Here is a 25,088-nt window from a genome sequence, read left to right as displayed (position 1 = left end):
GGTCATCTCTGTGCCAGACATGACCTTCTACTGTGAAGGACATGTGAAGTCAATGATCAGTGCTCTTCGGCTCAAGAGCATCTCGGCTGTCCGAGTATATATACACACTGCTCAAAAAAATAAAGGGAACACTAAAATAACACATCCTAGATCTGAATGAATGAAATGTTCTTATTAAATACTTTTTTTCTTTACATAGTTGAATGTGCTGACAACAAAATCACACAAAAATTATCAATGGAAATCAAATTTATCAACCCATTTGGAGTCACACTCAAAATTAAAGTGGAAAATCACACTACAGGCTTATCCAACTTTGATGCAATGTCCTTAAAACAAGTCAAAATGAGGCTCAGTAGTGTGTGTGGTCTCCCGTGCCTGTATGACCTCCCTACAGCGCCTGGGCATGCTCCTGATGAGGTGGCGGATGGTCTCCTGAGGGATCTCCTCCCAGACCTGGACTAAAGCATCCTTCAACTGCTGGACAGTTTGTGGTGCAACGTGGATGGTGCGAGACATGAAGTCCCAGATGTGCTCAATTGGATTCAGGTCTGGGGAACGGCGGGCCAGTCAATAGCATCAATGCCTTCCTCTTGCAGGAACTGCTGAAACACTCCAGCCACATGAGGTCTAGCATTGTCTTGCATTAGGAGGAACCCAGGGCCAACCGCACCAGCATATGGTCTCACAAGGGGTCTGAGGATCTCATCTCGGTACCCAATGGCAGTCAGGCTACCTCTGGCGAGCACAAAGAAATGCCACCCCACACCATGACTGACCCACCGCCAAACCGGTCATGCTGGAGGATGTTGCAGGCAGCAGAACGTTCTCCACGGCATCTCCAGAATCTCACGTCTGTCACATGTGCTCAGTGTGAACCTGCTTTCATCTGTGAAGAGCACAGGGCGCCAGTGGCGAATTTGCCAATCTTGGTGTTCTCTGGCAAATGCCAAACGTCCTGCACTGTGTTGGGCTGTAAGCACAACCCCCACCTGTGGACGTCGGGCCCTCATACCACCCTCATGGAGTCTGTTTCTGACCATTTGAGCAGACACATGCACATTTGTGGCCTGCTGGAGGTCATTTTGCAGGGCTCTGGCAGTGCTCCTCCTGCTCCTCCTTGCACAAAGGTGGAGGTAGCGGTCCTGCTGCTGGATTGTTGCCCTCCTACGGCCTCCTCCACGTCTCCTGGTGTACTGGCCTGTCTCCTGGTATCGCCTCCATGCCCTGGACACTACGCTGACAGACACAGCAAACCTTCTTGCCACAGCTCGCATTGATGTGCCATCCTGGATGAGCTGCACTACCTGAGCCACTTGTGTGGGTTGTAGACTCCGTCTCATGCTACCACTAGAGTAAAAGCACCGCCAGCATTCAAAAGTGACCAAAACATCAGCCAGGAAGAATAGGAACTGATAAGTGGTCTGTGGTCCCCACCTGCAGAACCACTCCTTTATTGGGGGTGTCTTGCTAATTGCCTATAATTTCCAACTGTTGTCTAGTCCATTTGCACAACAGCATGTGAAATGTATTGTCAATCAGTGTTGCTTCCTAAGTGGACAGTTTGATTTCACAGAAGTGTGGTTGACTTGGAGTTACATTGTGTTGTTTAAGTGTTCCCTTTATTTTTTTGAGCAGTGTGTGTGTGTGTGTGTGTGTGTGTATGTATGTGTATGTATATAAGTAACTTCTTTAATGTTGAATATTTAAGACCATGTATATATTTATTTTACTCTTGAAATAATGGACAGTTTTAAAAATGTTATTCTTGTCCCTCCAAATTATTTTTAGGAGGTGAATTAAGCAACCGCTTAAAAAAAATATATATATTTTTTATTAAAATAAATTTGTGACAAACTCTGAAAGTGCATTGGGAACATAGTGTTTCAAATTAAATGGTTTTCCCTTTTGAAAACCTCATACGTCGTTGACCCATGCAATGCAATCTCCTCAAACTATTTAGCTAGCTTCTGGCCTAGTGTTTGATATGCAATGTGATCTCCTCATAATGAACAGGTGGACCAGTGTCCTGACGACAAGGAAAGCTAGAAAAGTTATCAGGCATCATCCGCTCATTGTTAAGGATGTATCCGAATGAATGTCTGTAGAAAACAGCTACTTTGCTGTTATTCTGGCTGCAGAGGGCGTGGCCGGGTTGGCCATTAGTTAGCTGGCTAGCTAGCAAGGGACCATAGCAATGGAACATAAAGAATAAATATCAAACTAATCTAACGAACGACTGGGTCGCGTCTCTAGATATCAAACTAATCTAATGAACGACTGGGTCGCGTCTCTAGATATCAAACTAATCTAATGAACGACTGGGTCGCGTCTCTAGATATCAAACTATTCTGACGAACGACTGGGTCGCGTCTCAAGCAACCAAAAGATGAGAAAATATGAATTTGCTGACATAAATAAAAGTATAAATGAAAGGTTTTATTTTCTGCCTGTAAATGTGTGCTTAGTATTGTTTAGCGACTGTGGTATAATAAGCAGGATTAACAGCTTAAACGCAATGGAATAAACTTGCCTGTCTCCAGAGGTAGTCGTCCTTTATTTCCAAGGTAATGTTCAGAACGCCTGCGTTTATCTCTTATTTGCTAGCTCTGTAAAGTAGTGGAAGTAAAACTCTTGGCTCCAGAGGTCTCTGTGAAACTGTGCTGTAAACCACACAGCTCTATAGCGGAGAGGAAGGCTCTCTATCGATCGACTGGAGCAGGGAATTCTGTAAGCCAACACGGCCCTCAAGCCCGCTGTGTTACATGTCATTTCTGAATCTGAAACCCATAAACCACAACTTCTAGGAGATATGGGAGAGAGAGAATCAGTCCCTATGCATGCTTTACACCCTTCTCTTCCATCCTTCTCTTCCATCCCTCCCTCCCTAACACATTTCAAAAGGCAGTGAAGAGGAGAGAAGCATCAGAACTAAATTGAGCTGTGTGTGTCCCGGGCTCCCAACCAGGACTCTCTCTTCAGTCTATTCTGAGTTAGTTAAAGTTTAGTGGATTTCATATTATGCTCCTCCCAATGCCTTCCTGTTTATTCCCCCCACCACCCTCGCTCTCCTCTCTGCTCTCCTCTCTGCTCTCCTCTCTGCTCTCCTCTCTGCTCTCCTCTCTGCTCTCCTCTCTGCTCTCTGCTCTCCTCTCTGCTCTCCTCTCCTCTCTGCTCTCCTCTCTGCTCTCCTCTCCTCTCTGCTCTCCTCTCTGCTCTCCTCTCTCCTCTCTGCTCTCCTCTCTGCTCTCCTCTCCTCTCTGCTCTCCTCTCCTCTCTGCTCTCCTCTCCTCTCTGCTCTCCTCTCCTCTCTGCTCTCCTCTCCTCTCTGCTCTCCGCTCTGCTCTCCTCTCTGCTCTCCTCTCTGCTCTCCTCTCTGCTCTGCTCTTCTCACTGCTCTCTCCTACTCTGCTCTTCTCACCGCTCTCATCTCTGTTCTTCTCACCGCTCTGTCACTCTCTGTCTGTCTCTTTCCTCATTGTGGAGGCTAATGACTTCAGCACAGTTACCGCTTATGGAGCACTCTGGGGAAAATGATTGGTTGGACACACAGGGCATTTATCACAACAACTGAGTGATTTTGTTGTTGGTTTGTCCACTTTCCTTTTATTAAAAACTAGATAATATCTACGGCACATGGTTGCTTCTTGAGGAATCTCTTGACAGTCCTGCAGCGCTCAATACCAGCTGATTGTTGTGCTTCCAACAGCTAAATGCTACGACCTTGTGAGTGATTTGAGGTGAATGAGTATTAAGGGCCAAAGACGAGGGCCATTGAGGCAGCATGAAGCCCTTAGTCTTTATAACCACTGCTGACACCATCAGAGAGCATCCCTGGGGCATCCCTCGTCTGTCTCGTCTGTCTTGTCTGCTAGCCTGTCTTGTCTGTCTTGTCTGCCTGCCTGTCTTGTCTTGCCTGTCTTGTCTGTCTGCCTGCCTGTCTGCAGAACAGGCTTATATTCAGAGTTAGTGAGCTAATAATTAATCTGACTCCTCTTCAACAACAGTAATGTTGATGAAAATAGGTTACCATATAACACCACAGGCTAGGCTAGGGTACCATATAACACTACAGGCTAGGCTAGGTTACCATATAACACTACAGGCTAGGCTAGGTTACCAAATAACACTACAGGCTAGGCTAGGTTACCATATAACACTACAGGCTAGGCTAGGTTACCATATAACACTACAGGCTAGGCTAGGTTACCATATAACACTACAGGCTAGGCTAGGTTACCATATAACACTACAGGCTAGGCTAGGGTACCATATAACACTACAGGCTAGGCTAGGGTACCATATAACACTACAGGCTAGGCTAGGTTACCATATAACACTACAGGCTAGGCTAGGTTACCATATAACACTACAGGCTAGGCTAGGGTACCATATAACACTACAGGCTAGGCTAGGTTACCATATAACACTACAGGCTAGGCTAGGTTACCATATAACACTACAGGCTAGGCTAGGTTACCATATAACACTACAGGCTAGGCTAGGTTCCCATATAACATTGTACATGCTAAACTAGTTTATATTACATTGTACAGGCTAAATTAGTTTATATTATATTGTACAGGCTAAACTAGTTTATATTATATTGTACAGGCTAAATTAGTTTATATTACATTGTACAGGCTAAATTAGTTTATATTACATTGTACAGGCTAAATTAGTTTATATTACATTGTACAGGCTAAACTAGTTTATGTTACATTGTACAGGCTAAACTAGTTTATATTACATTGTACATGCTAAACTTGGCTAGGTTATCATATTACACACTTGATATAACTTAATCTATTCCATTCACAAGCCTAGTTAGCTGACTAATCAATCGTTTAGCGTGTACCTCTGCTTGAACTGACTCTTATACACGCACGCATTCACACACAGACAGACACACGCGCACTGATTGAATAAAGCAGACTGAGAGCATGGCTGGCGGACTGGCAGCATGGCTGGCGGACTGGCAGCATGGCTGGCGGACTGGCAGCATGGCTGGCGGACTGGCAGCATGGCTGGCGGACAGTACTCAGGTGGGCTCCAGTAAATGGGTTGGTTTTTAGTTTTTCATTTTCCCCTAATTTATTCCTTCTCACATCTGTAAATGTCTTGACTAGGTAACAGTCCTGGAGAGGGAGGAATGGAGGAAGAGAGATTGAGAAAAAGAGAGAGATAATGTAATGAGACATATCCAATCCAGTTCCTCTGTGGGCTGCCCAGTTAGCCATCTACAGCTGTAGCACTCACTCCTCATTTCAGGTGTGTGTGTGTGTGTGTGTGTGTGTGTGTGTGTGTGTGTGTGTGTGTGTGTGTGTGTGTGTGTGTGTGTGTGTGTGTGTGTGTGTGTGTGTGTGTGTGTGTGTGTGTGTGTGTGTGTGTGTGTGTGTGTGTGTGTGCGCCTTACTGCAATATTGAAGCTGCTTCCTTCCAAATACACACATAACAAGGACGGAGGCCGAAATCAAATTCGAAGATACATTTCCCTCACAATGCAGCTCATAATGACAACACAAAATGTTGAATTTACCAGCCCTGGTACTGATGCTAGGTTAACTGGCTATTTACCAGCCCTGGTACTGATGCTAGGCTAACTGGCTATTTTAACTAGTATCACAGAACAACTAATTGTTTAACCAGCGTTTACCAGCTCAGTAACAACTCAAACCATCAACTGCCTGCTATATCTGTGTTTTTATTAATGACTGTGATACCAACACAGCCTCACTCTGTAATTTACACTCTCCAATTGAATTTGTATTTATTATAGATCCCCATTAGTTCCTGCCATGGCAGCAGCTCCTCTTCCTGGGGTTTATTATGGATCCCCATTAGTTCCTGCCATGGCAGCAGCTCCTCTTCCTGGGGTTTATTATGGATCCCCATTAGTTCCTGCCATGGCAGCAGCTCCTCTTCCTGGGGTTTATTATGGATCCCCATTAGTTCCTGCCATGGCAGCAGCTCCTCTTCCTGGGGTTTATTATGGATCCCCATTAGTTCCTGCCAAGGCAGCAGCTCCTCTTCCTGGGGTTTATTATGGATCCCCATTAGTTCCTGCCAAGGCAGCAGCTCCTCTTCCTGGGGTTTATTATGGATCCCCATTAGTTCCTGCCATGGCAGCAGCTCCTCTTCCTGGGGTTTATTATGGATCCCCATTAGTTCCTGCCATGGCAGCAGCTCCTCTTCCTGGGGTTTATTATGGATCCCCATTAGTTCCTGCCAAGGCAGCAGCTCCTCTTCCTGGGGTTTATTATGGATCCCCATTAGTTCCTGCCAAGGCAGCAGCTCCTCTTCCTGGGGTTTATTATGGATCCCCATTAGTTCCTGTCAAGGCAGCAGCTCCTCTTCCTGGGGTTTATTATGGATCCCCATTAGTTCCTGCCAAAGTAGCAGCTATTCTTCTTGGGGTTTATTATGGATCCCCATTAGTTCCTGCCAAGGCAGCAGCTCCTCTTCCTGGGGTTTATTATGGATCCCCATTAGTTCCTGCCAAGGCAGCAGCTACTCTTCATGGGGTCCGGCAAAGTTTAGGGTAGTTATACAGTTTTAAAACGTTACAATACACGACAGAATCAGTAAGTGTGTGCCCTCAGACCCATACTCCACTGCCACATATCTACAACACAAAATCTGTGTGTACGTGTGTATGTATAGTGCGTATGTTATTGTGTGTGTATGCATGTGTCTGTGCCTATGTTTGTGTTGCTTCACTGTCCCCTCTGTTCCATAAGGTGTATTTGTATCTGTTTTTTTAAATCAGATTTTACTGCTGCATCAGTTACCTAATGTGGAATAGAGTTCCATGTAGTCATGGCTCTATGTAATACTGTGGAATAGAGTTCCATGTAGTCATGGCTCTATGTAGTACTGTGGAATAGAGTTCCATGTAGTCATGGCTCTATGTAGTACTGTGGAATAGAGTTCCATGTAGTCATGGCTCTATGTAGTACTGTGGAATAGAGTTCCATGTAGTCATGGCTCTATGTAGTACTGTGGAATAGAGTTCCATGTAGTCATGGCTCTATGTAGTACTGTGGAATAGAGTTCCATGTAGTCATGGCTCTATGTAGTACTGTGGAATAGAGTTCCATGTAGTCATGGCTCTATGTAGTACTGTGGAATAGAGTTCCATGTAGTCATGGCTCTATGTAGTACTGTGCGCCTCCCATAATCTGTTCTGGACTTGGGGACTATGAAGATACCTCTGGTGGCATGTCTTGAAAATGAAAAACATGACGAGAAAAATAACCTTAATCTAATGGTGACACCTCATTGCTCATTTACAAAAGGCACAAAGAAAAACAAGAAACTGGAGATGAGATGAGAAACCATGGAAAAACATGAGATGCATGGGTGTCTGAGCTGTGTGTTAGTAGTTTAAACAGTTCTCTGGTGGCATGTCTTGTGGGGTATGCATGGGTGTCTGAGCTGTGTGCCAGTAGTTTAAACAGATCTCTGGTGACATGTCTTGTGGGGTATGCATGGGTGTCTGAGCTGTGTGCCAGTAGTTTAAACAGATCTCTGGTGGCATGTCTTGTGGGGTATGTATGGGTGTCTGAGCTGTGTGTTAGTAGTTTAAACAGACCTCTGGTGGCATGTCTTGTGGGGTATGCATGGGTGTCTGAGCTGTGTGCCAGTAGTTCTCTTTGTTAGTTAGTTAGTTCTCTGTGAACATTTAAGGGCCAGCCGTGCTGCTCTGTTCTGAGCTAACAGTGAACAGTGGTCCAGGTGCAACAAACCTAGAGACTGTAGGACCTGCCTTGTTGATAGTGTTGTTAACTTCTTGCGTCGAGCAATCCCGTATCCGGGAGCGTAATCATAGCCTCAAGCTCATTACCATAACGCAACGTTAACTATTCATGAAAATCGCAAATGAAATTAAATAAATATATTCAAACACAAGCTTAGCCTTTTGTTAACAACACTGTCATCTCAGATTTTCAAAATATGCTTTAACCAAAGCTACACAAGCATTTGTGTGAGAGTATTGATAGCTAGCATAGCATTAAGCCTAGCATTCAGCAGGCAACATTTTCACAAAAACAAGAAAAGCATTCAAATAAAATAATTTACCTTTGAAGAACTTCGGATGTTTTCAATGAGGAGACTCTCAGTTAGATAGCAAATGTTATTTTTTTCCAAAAATATTATTTGTGTAGGAGAAATCGCTCCGTTTTGTTCATCACGTTTGGCTAAGAAAAAAACCCGAAAATTCAGTCATTACAACGGCAAACTTTTTTCCAAATTAACTCCATAATATCGACAGAAACATGGCAAACGTTGTTTATGATCAAAGCTCAAGGTGTTTTTCACATATCTATTCGATGAAAAATCATTCGTGGCAGTTGGGTTTCTCCTTGGAAGCAAACGGAAAAATACACGCAGCTGGAGATTACGCAATAATTGCGACGGAGGACACCAAGCGAGCACCTGGTAGATGTAGTGTAAAATGGTCAATCTTCCAATGATATGCCTACAAATACGTCACAATGCTGCAGACACCTTGGGGAAACGACAGAAAGTGTAAGCTCATTCCTGTTCCATTCACAGCCATATAAGGAGACATTGGAACACAGCGCCTTCAAAATCTGGGGCACTTCCTGTTTGAAATTTCATCTTGGTTTCGCCTGTAGCATCAGTTCTGTGGCACTCACAGACAATATCTTTGCAGTTTTGGAAACGTCAGTGTTTTCTTTCCAAAGCTGTCAATTATATGCATAGTCGAGCATCTTTTCGTGACAAAATATCTTGTTTAAAACGGGAACGTTTTTCATCCAAAAATGTAAAGAGCGCCCCCTATATCGAAGAAGTTAAGAAGGTAGAAACTAGGGCCTATAGGACCTGCCTTGTTGATAGTGCTGTTAAGAAGGTAGAGACTAGGGCCTGTAGGACCTGCGTTGTTGATAGTGCTGTTAAGAAGGTAGAAACTAGGGCCTTTAGGACCTGCCTTGTTGATAGTGTTGTTAAGAAGGTAGACACTAGGGCCTGTAGGACCTGCCTTGTTGATAGTATTGTTAAGAAGGTAGAAACTAGGGCCTGTAGGACCTGCCTTGTTGATAGTGCTGTTAAGAAGGCAGAGCAGTGCTTTATTATGGACAGACTTCTCCCCATCTTAGCTACTGTTGTATCAATATGTTTTGACCATGACAGTTTACAATCCAGGGTTACTCCAAGCAGTTTAGTCATCTCAACTCGCTCAATTTCCACATTATTTATTCAACGTTTTAGTTGAGGTTTAGGGAATGATCTGTCCCAAATGCAATGCTTTTAGTGTTGGAAATATTTAGGACTAACGTATTCCTTGCCACCCACTCTGAAACTAACTGCAGCTTTTTTGTTAAGTGTTGCAGTCGTTTCAGTCACTGTAGTAGCTGATGTGTAAAGTGTTGTCATCCGCATACATAGACACTCTGGCTTTACTCAAAGAGCATGTCATTAGTCAAGATTGAAAAGTTAGGGGCCTAGACAGCTGCCCTGGGGAATTCCTGATTCTAACTGGATTATGTTGGAGAGGCTTCCATTAAAGAACACCCACTGTGTTCTGTTAGACAGGTAACTCTTTATCCACATTATAGCAGGGAGTGTAAAGCCATAACACACAAGTTTTTCCAGCAGCAGACTATGATCGATAATGTCAAAAGCCGCACTGAAGTCTGATTTAAAAATATTGTGGGGGCTGTTTTGTTAATTTCTTTCAGCCAATCATGAGTCATTAGTGTAAGTGCTGTGCTTGTTGAATGTCCTTCCCTATAACTGTGCTGAAAGTCTGTTGTCAATTTGTTTACTGTAAAATAGCTCTCTATCTGGTCAAACACCATTTGTTCCAGAAGTTTACTAAGGGTTGGTAACAGGCTGATTGGTCGGCTATTTGAGCCAGTAAAGGGAGCTTTACTATTCTTGGGTAGCGGAATGACTTTAGCCTCCCTCCAGGCCTGAGGGGGCACACTTTCTAGTAGGTTTGGATCGAAGATATGGCAAATAGGAGATGCAATATCGTCCTCTATTATCCTCAGTAATTTTCCATCCAAGTTGTCAGACCCCGGGTGGCTTGTCATTGTTGATAGACAACAATAATTATTTCACCTCTTCCACACTCACTTTACGGAATTCAAAATTACAATTATTGTCTTTCATAATTTGTTCAGATATACTTGGATGTGTAGTGTCCAGCGTTTGTATGCTGGCAATGTCATGCCTAAATTTCCTAATATTGCCAATGAAAGGAAAAAAAACATTAATGTAGTTATCAGTGGGTTTTGTAATGAATGAGCCATCTGATTCAATGAGTGACAGCCATTAACATTGACATCCATTGGTGTTACTGTATTTGTAATTATAATGGACTGTTTTACTGTAGCTGAGGGCGCCATGCTACACCCACATGTCATACTTTGTGTTTTTCTGTGTATATATCAGGCACAGCCTTCTACATTATCGCTGGGTATTAATCTCCTCTTCCTTCCTCCTCTCTTTTCAAATGATCTTCATCCCTCCTATGTCCCCCAATATCTCTTCATATGGTGATGTTTTTCCTGTTTTAAATGAAAACAGGACTTCTTCATTCAGAGCTTTCTGTTAGACCAGGGTTCCAACCCTTCTTTCCTCCATACCGCTTTCTCCTAATAACCAACATCCCTCCTTCCTCCCTTGCAGAGTTTCCCGTCAGACGAGGGCTGGCCGTTCGCCAAGTACCTGGGAGCGTGTGGTCGCGTGGTGGCGGTGAACTACGTCGGCGAGGAGCTGTGGTCTTTCTACAACGCTCCGTGGGACAAGAGGGTCGACCTGGCCCGACAGCTGATGGACATCGCTGAGCAGCTCACCAACAACGACTTTGAGTTCGCCCTCTACCTGCTGGACGTGAGCTTCGATAACTTCGCCGTGGGGCCGCGGGACGGAAAGGTCATCGTGGTGGACGGTGAGAACGTCCTGGTGGCCGACAAGAGACTTATCAAACAAAGTGAGTTGTTATTGGCACACCGCCGGGGGGGGGTTTAAGGTTGCAAAGCTACCAGTAATTTAATCTTTGGCAGTTTTGGTGACGGATTTCATACTTGACAAATGTATACTTTTTTTACGTATGTGTCCATATTGTCCACGAATTTCTAGTGGATAGACCATATTGTTCATGATAAAATAGTCTAATTAATGAAAAAAAAGCATGTAATCAACAATGTAATTATTTTAAATTAGCCCCGCAACTCTTCCAATTATTGGCATTTTTCATAACTACCACCAGTTTAGCACCAAAACATTTAAAACAAAGACATTAAAATGATATTTCATGCTGACACCCTCATTTTAAACACCAATGAGATTGACTAAGTTGATGGTTTATGTTTAGGATAATGTGTTACAGCTTTGTCATTGTGTTCTTATTTTAAAATCATCTTATTTTATATATTTTACATGTGATAAGGCCACACGGAAGGTCAGAGGTGATTACGGTGTCCTGTGGTGATCTGAAGTACCCAAAAGGAAATTCAATTTCAAATTTGCAACAAGATTTCAGTTTCCATTCGAAATTCAACGTATTATGGACAAACGCCTATTTTTGACGCGTTCATTCCGCACGGCTACCGGGTTCATTCCGCGCGGCTGCCGGGTTGCCGAGCATCGTGATTTTGCGCCCAGTGCAGGGCTGAGGAAGACATATATCCACGTTGTCAGGACCTTTTCTAACGTCCAAAATCTACGTCTATTTCTAGTGATCAGGCTGAATATATGAGGTGTCTCTGTCTGGCTGCTGTTTTCTCTGTTGCTATGACACCCAGTGTCTGTGTCCTTTGCATGTTCGTTGTTCTAATGCCGGTGTGTGTCTTTCCTAGCTATCCTTGTTCTGATACCCCCACCTGCTGTCCTTGTTCTGTTACCCCCACCTGCTGTCCTCTGTCCTTGTTCTGTTACCCCCACCTGCTGTCCTCTGTCCTTGTTCTGTTACCCCCACCTGCTGTCCTTGTTCTGATACCCCCACCTGCTGTCCTTGTTCTGATACCCCCACCTGCTGTCCTTGTTCTGATACCCCCACCTGCTGTCCTTGTTCTGTTACCCCCACTGGCTGTCCTTGTTCTGTTACCCCCACCTGCTGTCCTTGTTCTGTTGTTCTACTACCACACATACCACCACACTACCACACTATACTCCCGCACTATACTACCGCACTAAACTGCCACACTACCACACTATACTCCCACACTGCTATACCATACTCCCACACAACCACACTATACTACCACACTATCCCACTATACTACCACACTACCACACTATACTACCACACTATACTCCCACACTACCACACTATACTCCCACACTGCCACACTATAGTACCATACTATACTAGCACACTATACTCCCACACTGCCACACTATACAACCACACTATACTACCACACTACCACACTATACTCCCACACTGCCACACTATACTACCACACTATACTACCACACTACCACGCTATAGTACCATACTATACTAGCACACTATACTCCCACACTACCACACTATACTCCCACACTGCCACACTATACTACCACACTATACTACCACACTACCACGCTATAGTACCATACTATACTAGCACACTATACTCCCACACTACCACACTATACTCCCACACTGCCACACTATACTCCCACACTATACCGCCACACTATACCACCACACTATACTACCACACTATACTACCACACTACCACATTATAGTACCACACTATACCACCACACTACCACACTATATTACCACACTATACTCGCACACTATACCGCCACACTATACTACCACACTATACTACCACAATATACTACCACATTATACTACCACACTACCACACTATACTCCCACACTACCACAATATACCACCACACCATATTACCGCACTATACTACCACACTATACTACCACATTATACTACCACACTATACTCCCACACTACCACAATATACCACCACACTATACTACCGCACTATACTACCGCACTATATTACCACACTATACTACCGCACTATACTACCGCACTATACTCCCGCACTATACTACCACACTATATTACCACACTATATTACCACACTATACTGCCACACTATACTACTACACTATACTACCACACTATATTACCACACTATACTCCCACACTATACTACTACACTATACTACCACACTATATTACCGCACTATACTCCCACACTACCACACTACACTATACTGCCACACTATACTACCACACTACCACACTACACTATACTGCCACACTATACTTCCACACTACCACACTACACTATACTACCACACCACACAACATATTTGACACGTGGATTAAACCTATCTGATGTCAGCATGTGTTTCTCAACCTCTCGTACTCAGTAGTGTGATCTAGGTTTGGGCTGGGAGAGGATCAGGGTGATGTTCCTCAACCTCTCCTCTCGTACTCAGTAGTGTGTCTGATCTAGGTTTGGGCTGGGAGAGGATCAGGGTGATGTTTCTCAACCTATCCTCAACCTCTCCTCTCGTACTCAGTAGTGTCTCTGATCTAGATTTGGGCTGGGAGAGGATCAGGGTGATGTTCCTCAACCTCTCCTCTCGTACTCAGTAGTGTGTCTGATCTAGGTTTGGGCTGGGAGAGGATCGGGGTGATGTTTCTCAACCTATCCTCAACCTCTCGTACTCAGTAGTGTGTCTGATCTAGGTTTGGGCTGGGAGAGGATCAGGGTGATGTTCCTCAACCTCTCCTCTCGTACTCAGTAGTGTCTCTGATCTAGGTTTGGGCTGGGAGAGGGTCAGGGTGATGTTTCTCAACCTATCCTCAACCTCTCCTCTCGTACTCAGTAGTGTGTCTGATCTAGGTTTGGGCTGGGAGAGAATCAGGGTGATGCATCTCAACCTATCCTCAACCTCTCGTACTCAGTAGTGTGTCTGATCTAGGTTTGGGCTGGGAGAGGGTCAGGGGGATGTTCCTCAACCTCTCCTCTCATACTCAGTAGTGTCTCTGATCTAGGTTTGGGCTAGGAGAGGATCAGGGTGATGTTTCTCAACCTATCCTCAACCTCTCCTCTCGTACTCAGTAGTGTCTCTGATCTAGGTTTGGGCTGGGAGAGGGTCAGGGTGATGTTCCTCAACCTCTCCTCTCATACTCAGTAGTGTGTCTGATCTAGGTTTGGGCTGGGAGAAGATCAGGGTGATGTTTCTCAACCTATCCTCAACCTCTCCTCTCGTACTCAGTAGTGTGTCTGATCTAGGTTTGGGCTGGGAGAGGATCAGGGTGATGTTTCTCAACCTATCCTCAACCCCCAAAAACATGGGGAACTAACGCTGCGGCGTTATCTCACGTATTCCAGTCAGTCGTGACAGATGCTGCTAAATATATAATGGTATATGGTATCCACGAGAGATTCGGGCCGTGTTGGTACCTATGGAAAAATGCTACAGTTTAGCGGTTGGGCTTTATGTCCGTCGTGTACATTACTATGGAAGCGATGCACAGATCTTAACTAGATTAAGGTGACGTGCGAATTTTGCCCCAGTCTTTCCTTCAAAAGTGATAGTAGCAATAGGTAAACCAAAATGGAACAAACTTTCATATCTTGTCCATGTGGGAGCCATGCCACTAGTTTCCCCTCTAACACCCCATCTACACACACACACACACACACCTCCCCAGCTCTACAGCAGAGGGTGGGAAAGGCCTTTTTAGATGTGTCCACCTGTAGAAATCGTATTACAATTATAAAACCACTGCCTGTGTGGGACTGGTGCCACCGCTGTGCCCTGTGACAGATTGTGTGTGTGTCTGCGTGGGAGAGAGAGATGGGGATGGATCGTGACAAACACACACTGAGATAAAATGCTGGCCAAAGTACAAGGTCTGTCACCACAAAAGAGCAGATGGACACTCACCGTGTGTGTGTGTGTGTGTGTGTGTGTGTGTGTGTGTGTGTGTGTGTGTGTGTGTACACAATGTAGCTTATACAGTGCATACTGAAAGTATTCAGACCCCTTGACTTTGTCCATATTTTGTTACATTACAGCCTTATTCTAAAAATTATTCAATTGTTATTTTTTCCCTCATCAATCGACACCCCATAATGACAAAGCAACAACAGTTTTATATATTTTTTTACATTTTTGCTAATTGAACATAAATTTTAAAAAAAAGGGGAACAAATATATATTACATTTACATATTACAACAAATATATATTACATTTACATATTACAACAAATATATATTACATTTACATATTACAACAAATATATATTACATTTAGTCAGTACTTTATTAAAACACCTTTGGCAGCGATTACAGTCTTCTTCTGAGTTTCTCCCATTCTTCTCTGCAGAGCCTGGGCTCTGGCTGGGCCACTCAAGGACATTCAGAGACTTGTCCCGAAGCCACTACTGCATTGTCTTGGCTGTGCGCTTAGGGTTGTTGTCCTGTTGGAAGGTGAACCTCCGCACCAGTACGAGGTCCTGAGCTCTCTGGAGCAGGTTTTCATCAAGGATCTCTCTGTACTTTGCTCCATTCATCGTTAACTCGATAATCATTAGTCTCCCAGTCCCTGCCGCATGATGCCAAATGCCATGGTACCATGGTATTTTGCCTTTATGTAAGTTTTGCACATGCCTTTGCATTCTCTCAACCAGCTTCACCTGGAATGCTTTTCCAATATTCTTGAAGTAGTTCCCACATATGCTGAGCACTTGTTGGCTGCTTTTCCTTCACTCTGCGGTCCAATTCATCCCAAACCATCTCAATTGGGTTGAGGTCGGGTGATTGGAGGCCAGGTCATCTGATGCAGCACTGATGTAGCACTCAATCACTATCCTTCTTGGTCAAATAGCCCTTTACACAGCCTGGAGGTGTGTTGAGTCATTGTCCTGTTGAAAAACAAACGATAGTCCCACTAAGCGCAAACCTGATGGAATGGTGTATCACTGCAGAATGCTGTCGTAGCCCTGATGGTTAAGTCTGCCCTGAATTATAAATAAATCACAGACCTTGTCACCAGCAAAGCACCATCACACCACCTCCTCCATGCTTCACGGCTGGAACCACAAAGGCGAAGATCATCCGTTCACCTACTCTGCGTCTCGTAAATACAAGGCGGTTGGAACCAAAAATCTCAAATTTGGACTGATCAGACCAAAGGACAGATTTCCACTGGTCTAATGTCCATTGCTCGTGTTTCTTGGCCCAAACAAGTCTCTTCTTATTATTGGTGTTTAGTAGTGGTTTCTTTGCAGAAATTCAACCTTGAAAGCCTGATTCACGCTGTCTCCTCTGAATTGTTGATGTTGAGATGTGTATGTTACTTGAACTCTGTGAAACATTTATTTGGGCTGCAATCTGAGGTGCAGTTAAATCTAATGAACTTATCCTCTGCAGCAGAGGTCATTCTGAGTCTTCATTTCCTGTGGCGGCCCTAATGAGAGCCAGCTTCATTATAGCTCTTGATGGTTTTCGTGACTGCACTTGAAGAAACTTTAAAACTTCTTGAAATGTTCCGGATTGACTGACCTTCATGTCTTAAAGTAATGATGGACTGACGTTTCTCTTTGCTTATTTGAGCTGTTCTTGCCATAATATGGACTTGGTATTTTACCAAAATAGTGCCATCTTCTGTATTCCACCACTACCATGTCACAACACAACTGATTGGCTGCTGTTCAGGGACACATTATTCCATTTCTGTGGAACTTGTTCAGTTTATGTCTCAGATTTTGAATCTTGTTATGTTCATACAAATATTTACACATGTTAAGTTTGAAAATAAACGCAGTTGACAGTGAGAGGACGTTTCTTTTTTTGCTGAGGTTATGTAGATGTAGGGTGGGTGGGTAGGTAGGTAGGTGTGTAGGTAGGTGTGTGGGTAGGTAGGTGTGTGGGTAGGTAGGTGGGTGGGTGGGTAGGTGGGTGGGTGGGTGGGTGGGTAGGTAGGTAGGTAGTGTAGTTAGGTGGGTGGGTAGGTGGGTGGGTGGGTGGGTGGGTAGGGTAGGTAGGTAGGTAGGTAGGTAGGTACAGATCTGAGACTGAAAGACACTTAAACCTGAGGTAAAATGTTGCCTATTTAAATAGAGGCTGATTTGACTTTCAATTCCATCATGCAAACCGTTTCAGCAGGTATCTGGTTTCCTGCCAAAATCACACCATCTATGTGTAGTAGAGTCAGTGTAGCTAATAGTAATAATGCTGATTATAGTGTACATGGTAAGATATTGTCCTTTTAGGTATAGCATACCAATAGGAGAGATTTGCCCCGCTGGCTTTTGTAAAACAAATGCACACAACACAACGTTTTTCGAAGCTGGTCTGGTAAAATGTAACTGCTTTGTGGTGTGGTACTGGTATTCTGTGTATTTGAAGCGATGGCGTCTCGGGGTGATTTGGAACGGAGAGCGAGTGGTGTGAGGAGAATCCTGCTCATCTTTACATGGAGGTGCCTGATATCAGGTTAGGAGGAACTAACAAATCTCTTCCTTTTCATTTGAATTGGAAATAATCTGGTGTGTTTCCTGGTTGGGAAGGAAGGTGATTGGAACACATTTACATTTTTTGTATTTTTTTAATTTAACCTTTAATTCAATTAAGAACAAACTCTTATTTACAATGACGGCCTACTCTGGAGTTTCAGAGAAAGAAGCAACGAAGTACATGAATTTTCCTGTGCTTCACCTTGGTGTATAGACCCACACGGTGCCTGAATTCAGAAATAGATTAAATGTTGTTGTTTTTCCTCATCCATCTAGACACCTCATTCCTCATAATGACAGTAAAAACAGATATCTAATTTACATAAGTATTCACACCCCTGAGTCAATACATGTTACAGTCACCTTTGGTAATGATTACAACTTGCTAGGGAAGACTAAGAGCTTTGCACACCTGGATTGTACAATATATGCACATTATTATTTTTACAAATTATTCAAGCTGTTGGTTGTTGATTATTGCTAGACGGCCATATCACTTATGTGATATTTCAGTCAATTTTTTTTATACATTTGCACATTTTTCTAAAAACCTGTTTTTGCTTTGTCATTATGGGGTATTGTGTGTAGTTTAATGGGGGGGTGGGGGCAATTTAAATCAATTTTAGAATAAGGCTGTGACAATGTGGAAAAAGTCAAGGAGTCTGAATACATTCCGAATGCAACGATACTCTGTTGATATCACATACATTATCAAGCATTTCACACGTTATTCAGATACTGACTGTTAGCACTTGGTGGTCTATAGCAGCTTCCCACCAGAATGGGCTTTAGGTGAGGCAGATGAACCTGTAGCCAGATTACTTCACCAGTATTTAACATGAGATCCTCTCTAATCTTTACAGGAATGTGGTTGTGAATGTAAACAGCAAACACCTCCACCTTTGGCATTTCTGTATTTTTTGCTACTGCTGTATCATAAAAGCTATTATCTAAAAAAATATTTCAGAGATTGTCAGAATATGAATGTCATCTGTTACTAGCAAATTATTAATTTCATGAACCTTGTTTCTTAAGCCACATATTTATGTAACTATTTTTAGCACTTTTCTGGGGATTTTTTTCCCTTTAATTTGTTAGCCATAACGAGATAATTGGCATCAACAACCGCTGAATAGCGTTCAATGAATATTACAAAAAATATTTATATTCATGAAATCACAAGTGCAATATAGGAAAACACAGCTTCACCTTTTGTTAATCCACCTGTCGTGTCAGATTTTGAAATGATGCTTTACAGCCAAAGCAATCCAAGCGTTTGTGTAAGTTTATCGATCACTAGACAAAACATTAAGTACACTTAGCATCAGGTAGCTTGGTCACGGAAATCAGAAAAACAATCAAATTAATAATTTACCTTTGATCTTCGGATGTTTTCACGAGACTCCCAGTTACACAACAAATGTTCCATAAAGATTATTTTTATATCCAAAATAACGCGACAAACAAACGGAGGTATGTTCAGAAATCCACAGGAAAGAGCGGTCACGACAACGCAGACAAATTCCAAATAGTTTCCATAATGTCCACAGAAACATGTCAAACGTTTTTTATAATCAATCCTCAGGTTGTTTTTAAAATATATAATCGATAATATATCAACTGCAAATGTCTTTCACAGTAGGAGAGGGAAAAGCAATACCTATCCAAAGTCTGTTGCGCGAGCAAAACTCATGTGACCACTTGACGCGATGTTATCGTTCTGGCTCATTTTTCAAAATAAAAGCCTGAAACTATGTCTGAAGACTGACACCTTGAGGAAGCGATAGGGAAAGGAATGTGGTTGATATCCCTTTAAATGGAGCAAACGGAGGCTATGGAACATGGAGTTTTCAAAATAGAAGCCACTTCCTGTTTTGATTTTCCTCTGGGTTTCGCCTGCAATATCAGTTTTGTTATACTCAGACTATATATTGACAGTTTTGGAAACTTTAGTGTTTTCTATCCAATACTAATAATAATATGCATATATTAGCAACTGAGACTGAGGAGCTGGCCGTTTACATTGGGCACCTTTTCATCCAAGCTACTCAATACTGCCCCTGCAGCCATAAGAAGTTAACTAACCTCCAAACGAGCTTCAATGCCATACAACTCTCCTTCCGTGGCCTCCAACTGCTCTTAAACACTAGTAAAACCAAATGCATGCTTGGTATTTGTAGTTGTCCACATATTCTAAGTCAGAATCGTCCAATCTAGAATTGGCTTCCTATTTCGCAAAAAGCCTCATTCACTCATGCCGCCAAACATACCCTCGTAAAACTGACTATCCTACCGATCCTCGACTTTGGTGACGTCATTTACAAAATAGCTTCCAGAAGTAGACATGCTCATGTTATTTATGTTTGAGTTGATAGTGCAGGTTCAGCTGCACATTGTGGACTTCCTACTAGGGCACACTGCCTCAGTTCTAACAATACAACTCTGGCACATGATTCCAGTATACAATAACTGTGGAATCAGCAGAGGCATTCAGGGCAGTTGGAGGGACATAAATTAGGTTACTTACATTGTGTCTTCCAACACCCTCTGGTGTAATGTACATATGCTGAAGCATTATGACGACCCAGTGACACAATTTGTAGGTATTGACTGAGCTGGGCTTTGGGTCATTGATAAATGTGTCTTAACGCAGCCTTATAGTGCTGTGAAAGGATCCAAGAACACAAATTATTTGGGTGGATCCCATCCTCCTCATAAAAAAAATCTCTAGACCACCTTAAAGCAGGAAGTACCAGTGACTCGCTCAATACGGAAGTGGTCGGATGCCGCAGATGCTACGCAACAGAACTGTTTTGCTAGCACAGACTGGAATATGTTCATGTGATTCATCCAATGGCATTGAGGAGTACACCACCTCAGTCATCGGCTTCATTAAAAAAACATTGGCTAGTAACCGAAAGGCCGCTGGGCTCGAATACCCGAGCCGACAAGGTGAAAAAAAATCTGTCACTATTCCCATATGTATTGTTGGGTCCTTCTCAGTCTGTCACTTAGCCGTGATGTTTGATTCTTCTGAAACTTTAAATGTAATTATCCTCACCTTGAGCATGTGTATTTCTGGCTCAGTCTTAATCTGTCTTTGTCAAATAACTCTGAGCTGAAAGGGCCCATCTGCAAAAGGGGGCCGCAGATGGGACCCTAGCTAGCTGGCGGGGCATTGTGTGTGTGTGTGTGGGGGTTTGTTGGTTGGTTGGTTTTTCGCAGATGGGACCTAAAGTCCCCACAAGGACAGTAAAACAAGGAGAGTAAAACCTCCCCATGAGGACAAAGGCTATTTTAAGCTCAACGGTTAGGGTTACAATTAGGTTGGGCGTAAGGGGTTGTGGTAAGGTTATGGTTGTGGTAAGGTTGTGGTAAGGTTATGGTTGTGGTAAGGGGTTGTGGTTATGGTAAGGGGTTGTGGTATGGTTGTGGTTATGGTAAGGTTATGGTAAGGGGTTGTGGTAAGGTTATGGTTGTGGTAAGGGGTTGTGGTAAGGGGTTATGGTTGTGGTAAGGGGTTGTGGTAAGGGGTTATGGTTGTGGTAAGGGTTGAGGTTAAGGAAAATAGGATTCTGAATGTAAATTTCATTCCCAACAAGGACAGAAGAACATACATAGTCGTCAGTAGCAGTGGGATTGAGTCATCCTGACAGTAGGACCACTGCATTAGAACGGCTGATCTCTGATTATATTTGAATCCTCAGGGATCATCGTCCTCTCCAACTATTGATCTCCAACTGCTTCATCATCATGAGATGTTTTTGACTCTATAAACCTCCCTAAACACAACGTTTTGTCCTCTATAAACCTGCCTAAACAGTGTTGTCCTCTATAAACATGCCTAAACAGTGTTGTCCTCTATAAACCTGCCTAAACAGTGTTGTCCCCTATAAACCTGCCTAAACAGTATTGTCCCCTATCGACTCTATAAACCTGCCTAAACAGTGTTGTCCTCTATAAACCTGCCTAAACAGTGTTGTCCTCTATAAACCTGCCTAAACAGTGTTGTCCTCTATAAACCTGCCTAAACAGTGTTGTCCTCTATAAACCTGCCTAAACAGTGTTGTCCCCTATAAACCTGCCTAAACAGTGTTGTCCTCTATAAACCTGCCTAAACAGTGTTGTGCTCTATAAACCTGCCTAAACAGTGTTCTCCTCTATAAACCTGCCTAAACAGTGTTGTCCTCTATAAACCTGCCTAAACAGTGTTGTCCTCTATAAACCTGCCTAAACAGTGTTGTCCTCTATAAACCTGCCTAAACAGTGTTGTCCTCTATAAACCTGCCTAAACAGTGTTGTCCCCTATAAACCTGCCTAAACAGTGTTGTCCTCTATAAACCTGCCTAAACAGTGTTGTGCTCTATAAACCTGCCTAAACAGTGTTCTCCTCTATAAACCTGCCTAAACAGTGTTGTCCTCTATAAACCTGCCTAAACAGTGTTGTCCTCTATAAACCTGCCTAAACAGTGTTGTCCTCTATAAACCTGCCTAAACAGTGTTGTCCTCTATAAACCTGCCTAAACAGTGTTGTCCCCTATAAACCTGCCTAAACAGTGTTGTCCTCTATAAACCTGCCTAAACAGTGTTGTGCTCTATAAACCTGCCTAAACAGTGTTCTCCTCTATAAACCTGCCTAAACAGTGTTGTCCTCTATAAACCTGCCTAAACAGTGTTGTCCTCTATAAACCTGCCTAAACAGTGTTGTCCTCTATAAACCTGCCTAAACAGTGTTGTCCTCTATAAACCTGCCTAAACAGTGTTGTCCTCTATAAACCTGCCTAAACAGTGTTGTCCCCTATCGACTCTATAAACCTGCCTAAACAGTGTTGTCCTCTATAGACTCTATAAACCTGCCTAAACAGTGTTGTCCTCTATAAACCTGCCTGAACAGACAGTGAAATATAACATGCTCTGAAGGAAAGTGTCCAAATGTTGGTTGGTTCCATAAAACAGGAAAGTGGTTGTTCTATTTCTGCCAGATTAAATGTTTTTAATGAGTTTGTTGACTGGTTGTAATGTATCCCAAATTCATTTCTATAATTGCTTCTGATGTCACCAGACACTTGCGGTAATCTCCTTCAGGGCCTCGTCGTGTAAGATTTTCCATGTTGATTATTTTCCTACGACACATCATGCCAATTTGAAAATGTATTTTAAAAATAGACCCCATCTAAGCAGCCATTTTGAGACACCCCCCTTCAAGCTGCCAGGATGGTCCCATGGTAGACCGGTGTTTGTTTCCCAGAGTCTAGATCAATTCCAGCTTATTGGAAGAGGATCTGATCCGAAACAATGATACGAATATTAAATTATACATTTACTGCTGTTGAAATGTACTAGACTCAATCCCTCTTGTCACATTATTCCTAGTGATATCATATCCGTGTCTTTTAGTCCATGGTTTCCGTTTTCGACGAGCGACCAGGAAGATTTTATTTCATTGTCATCCATATTCATTGGGTGTGTAAAGCCATCGAGGCCGTCCAACCCCCTGCAACGAGGAATAATCGGACCAAATGACGAGCCACATTTACTCGTCCTTAATTAAACAGCCTATAACTAATTACCAAAAAACACTATTCCTTTGTGTGTTTCAATGTGTAGCGTATTCACAAACTTTATAGCCTGTTGGTTTATTGGTTTTTACTTTCCTAAAACGATTATTGTTCAGCTGTCAGAAATTTGAGAACTAAGTGTATCAGGACATTGCATGCATAGACCTATAGGCTTAGTCCACTGTATGATATTAATGTGTGTGTGTGTGTGTGTGAAGCTTAGGCTTAGCCTTAGCCCCAGAGAGAGAGATACCGGCGGCTACGACACCGAAATGAATTTATTTTCAGTACAGGAGGAGGCTAATTCATTAGTTTTCAATAATAATATTTTCATATATATATATATATATATATATATACATATACATATATATATATACGTACGTATATGTATACACACAGTGCTCAAAAAAATAAAGGGAACACTAAAATAACACATCCTAGATCTGAATGAATTAAATATTCTTATTAAATACTTTTTTCTTTACATAGTTGAATGTGCTGACAACAAAATCACACAAAAATTATCAATGGAAATCAAATGTATCAACCCATGGAGGTCTGGATTTGGAGTCACACTCAAAATTAAAGTGGAAAATCACACTACAGGCTGATCCAACTTTGATGTAATGTCCTTAAAACAAGTCAAAATGAGGCTCAGTAGTGTGTGTGGTGCCTCCACGTGCCTGTATGACCTCCCTACAACGCCTGGGCATGCTCCTGATGAGGTGGCGGATGGTCTCCTGAGGGATCTCCTCCCAGACCTGGACTAAAGCATCCGCCAACTCCTGGACAGTCTGTGGTGCAACGTGGCGTTGGTGGATGGAGCGAGACATGATGTCCCAGATGTGCTCAATTGGATTCAGGTCTGGGGAACGGGCGGGCCAGTCCATAGCACCAATGCCTTCCTCTTGCAGGAACTGCTGACACACTCCAGCCACATGAGGTCTAGCATTGTCTTGCATTAGGAGAAACCCAGGGCCAACCGCACCAGCATATGGTCTCACAAGGGGTCTGAGGATCTCATCTCGGTACCTAATGGCAGTCAGGCTACCTCTTGCGAGCACATGGAGGGCTGTGCGGCCCCCCAAAGAAATGCCACCCCACACCATGACTGACCCACCGCCAAACCGGTCATGCTGGAGGATGTTGCAGGCAGCAGAACGTTCTCCACGGCGTCTCCAGACTCTGTCACGTCTGTCACATGTGCTCAGTGTGAACCTGCTTTCATCTGTGAAGAGCACAGGGCGCCAGTGGCGAATTTGCCAATCTTGGTGTTCTCTGGCAAATGCCAAACGTCCTGCACGGTGTTGGGCTGTAAGTGTTCCCTTTATTTTTTGAGCAGTGTATATATAAGCATCATATTGTTAGAAATAAGTCTGGTAGAGCTGAAACATTCTTCCTCACCTCAAGTTCAGCTGTCGGAGTCAAGTTCCTCACCTCAAGTTCAGCTGTCGGAGCGCCGGTGCGTGCTGCCTTCATACCATAGACCTGCAGTAAAATAGGTTAATAGCCACAACACACCAAACCTTCACAAAAATGTATAAACTTCATTAACGTAATATCAAAAGTATTTTATATCAAACAGTTGGAACGTAATTTGGCCAATGAAAATGGTTAAACAGAATGAAACAAAACACTTCTGAACTGGTTTAAACCTTGACAGAAGTTTTGAACAGGCTATATTGCAGAAATGACCGAGTGCCTACTGTACCCAACGAATGACAGCAATGGGCTAATGATATAGATATTTTACAACAGGCTAACTTATAACCTATCTTCAACTACATACGGCGCAATTAAAAAGACAGATATCAATAATGATGAAATACGAGAGGGGAAAAAAATGCATCCTACCTGAATAGCGGGTTGCACAGTAGCCTGCGTTCTTCTCATCTTTGTCCACTACTCTTAACTCTTCGATACGGAGGACGTTCCCGTAGCAGGACTAGAGACTAACATTTCCCCCTGGTGCCACTAAGTTTTTCTGTTTGTGGCTCCATGATGTGGCGTCACGAACAATACCAACATTAAAAGTGGCCGAGCTACGGTGGTA

The 25,088-nt window shown here is 43.1% G+C and overlaps 1 protein-coding gene across 1 annotated transcript in view; it reads left to right on the top strand.

Annotated features, from left to right (window-relative positions):
• LOC139420125 (divergent protein kinase domain 2A-like) overlaps positions 1-25,088 on the top strand; it is a 76,967-nt gene that overhangs the window by 47,879 nt on the left and 4,000 nt on the right. Inside the window, exon 3 of the mRNA XM_071169866.1 lies at positions 10,663-10,966. Coding sequence (XP_071025967.1) covers positions 10,663-10,966 — 304 coding nt within the window. The remainder of the gene's footprint in view (positions 1-10,662; positions 10,967-25,088) is intronic.

Source organism: Oncorhynchus clarkii, chromosome 11 (genome assembly GCF_045791955.1).
Source record: "Oncorhynchus clarkii lewisi isolate Uvic-CL-2024 chromosome 11, UVic_Ocla_1.0, whole genome shotgun sequence".
Classification (NCBI taxonomy): Eukaryota; Metazoa; Chordata; class Actinopteri; order Salmoniformes; family Salmonidae; genus Oncorhynchus; species Oncorhynchus clarkii.
This window is presented reverse-complemented; position numbering and strand designations above follow the sequence as displayed.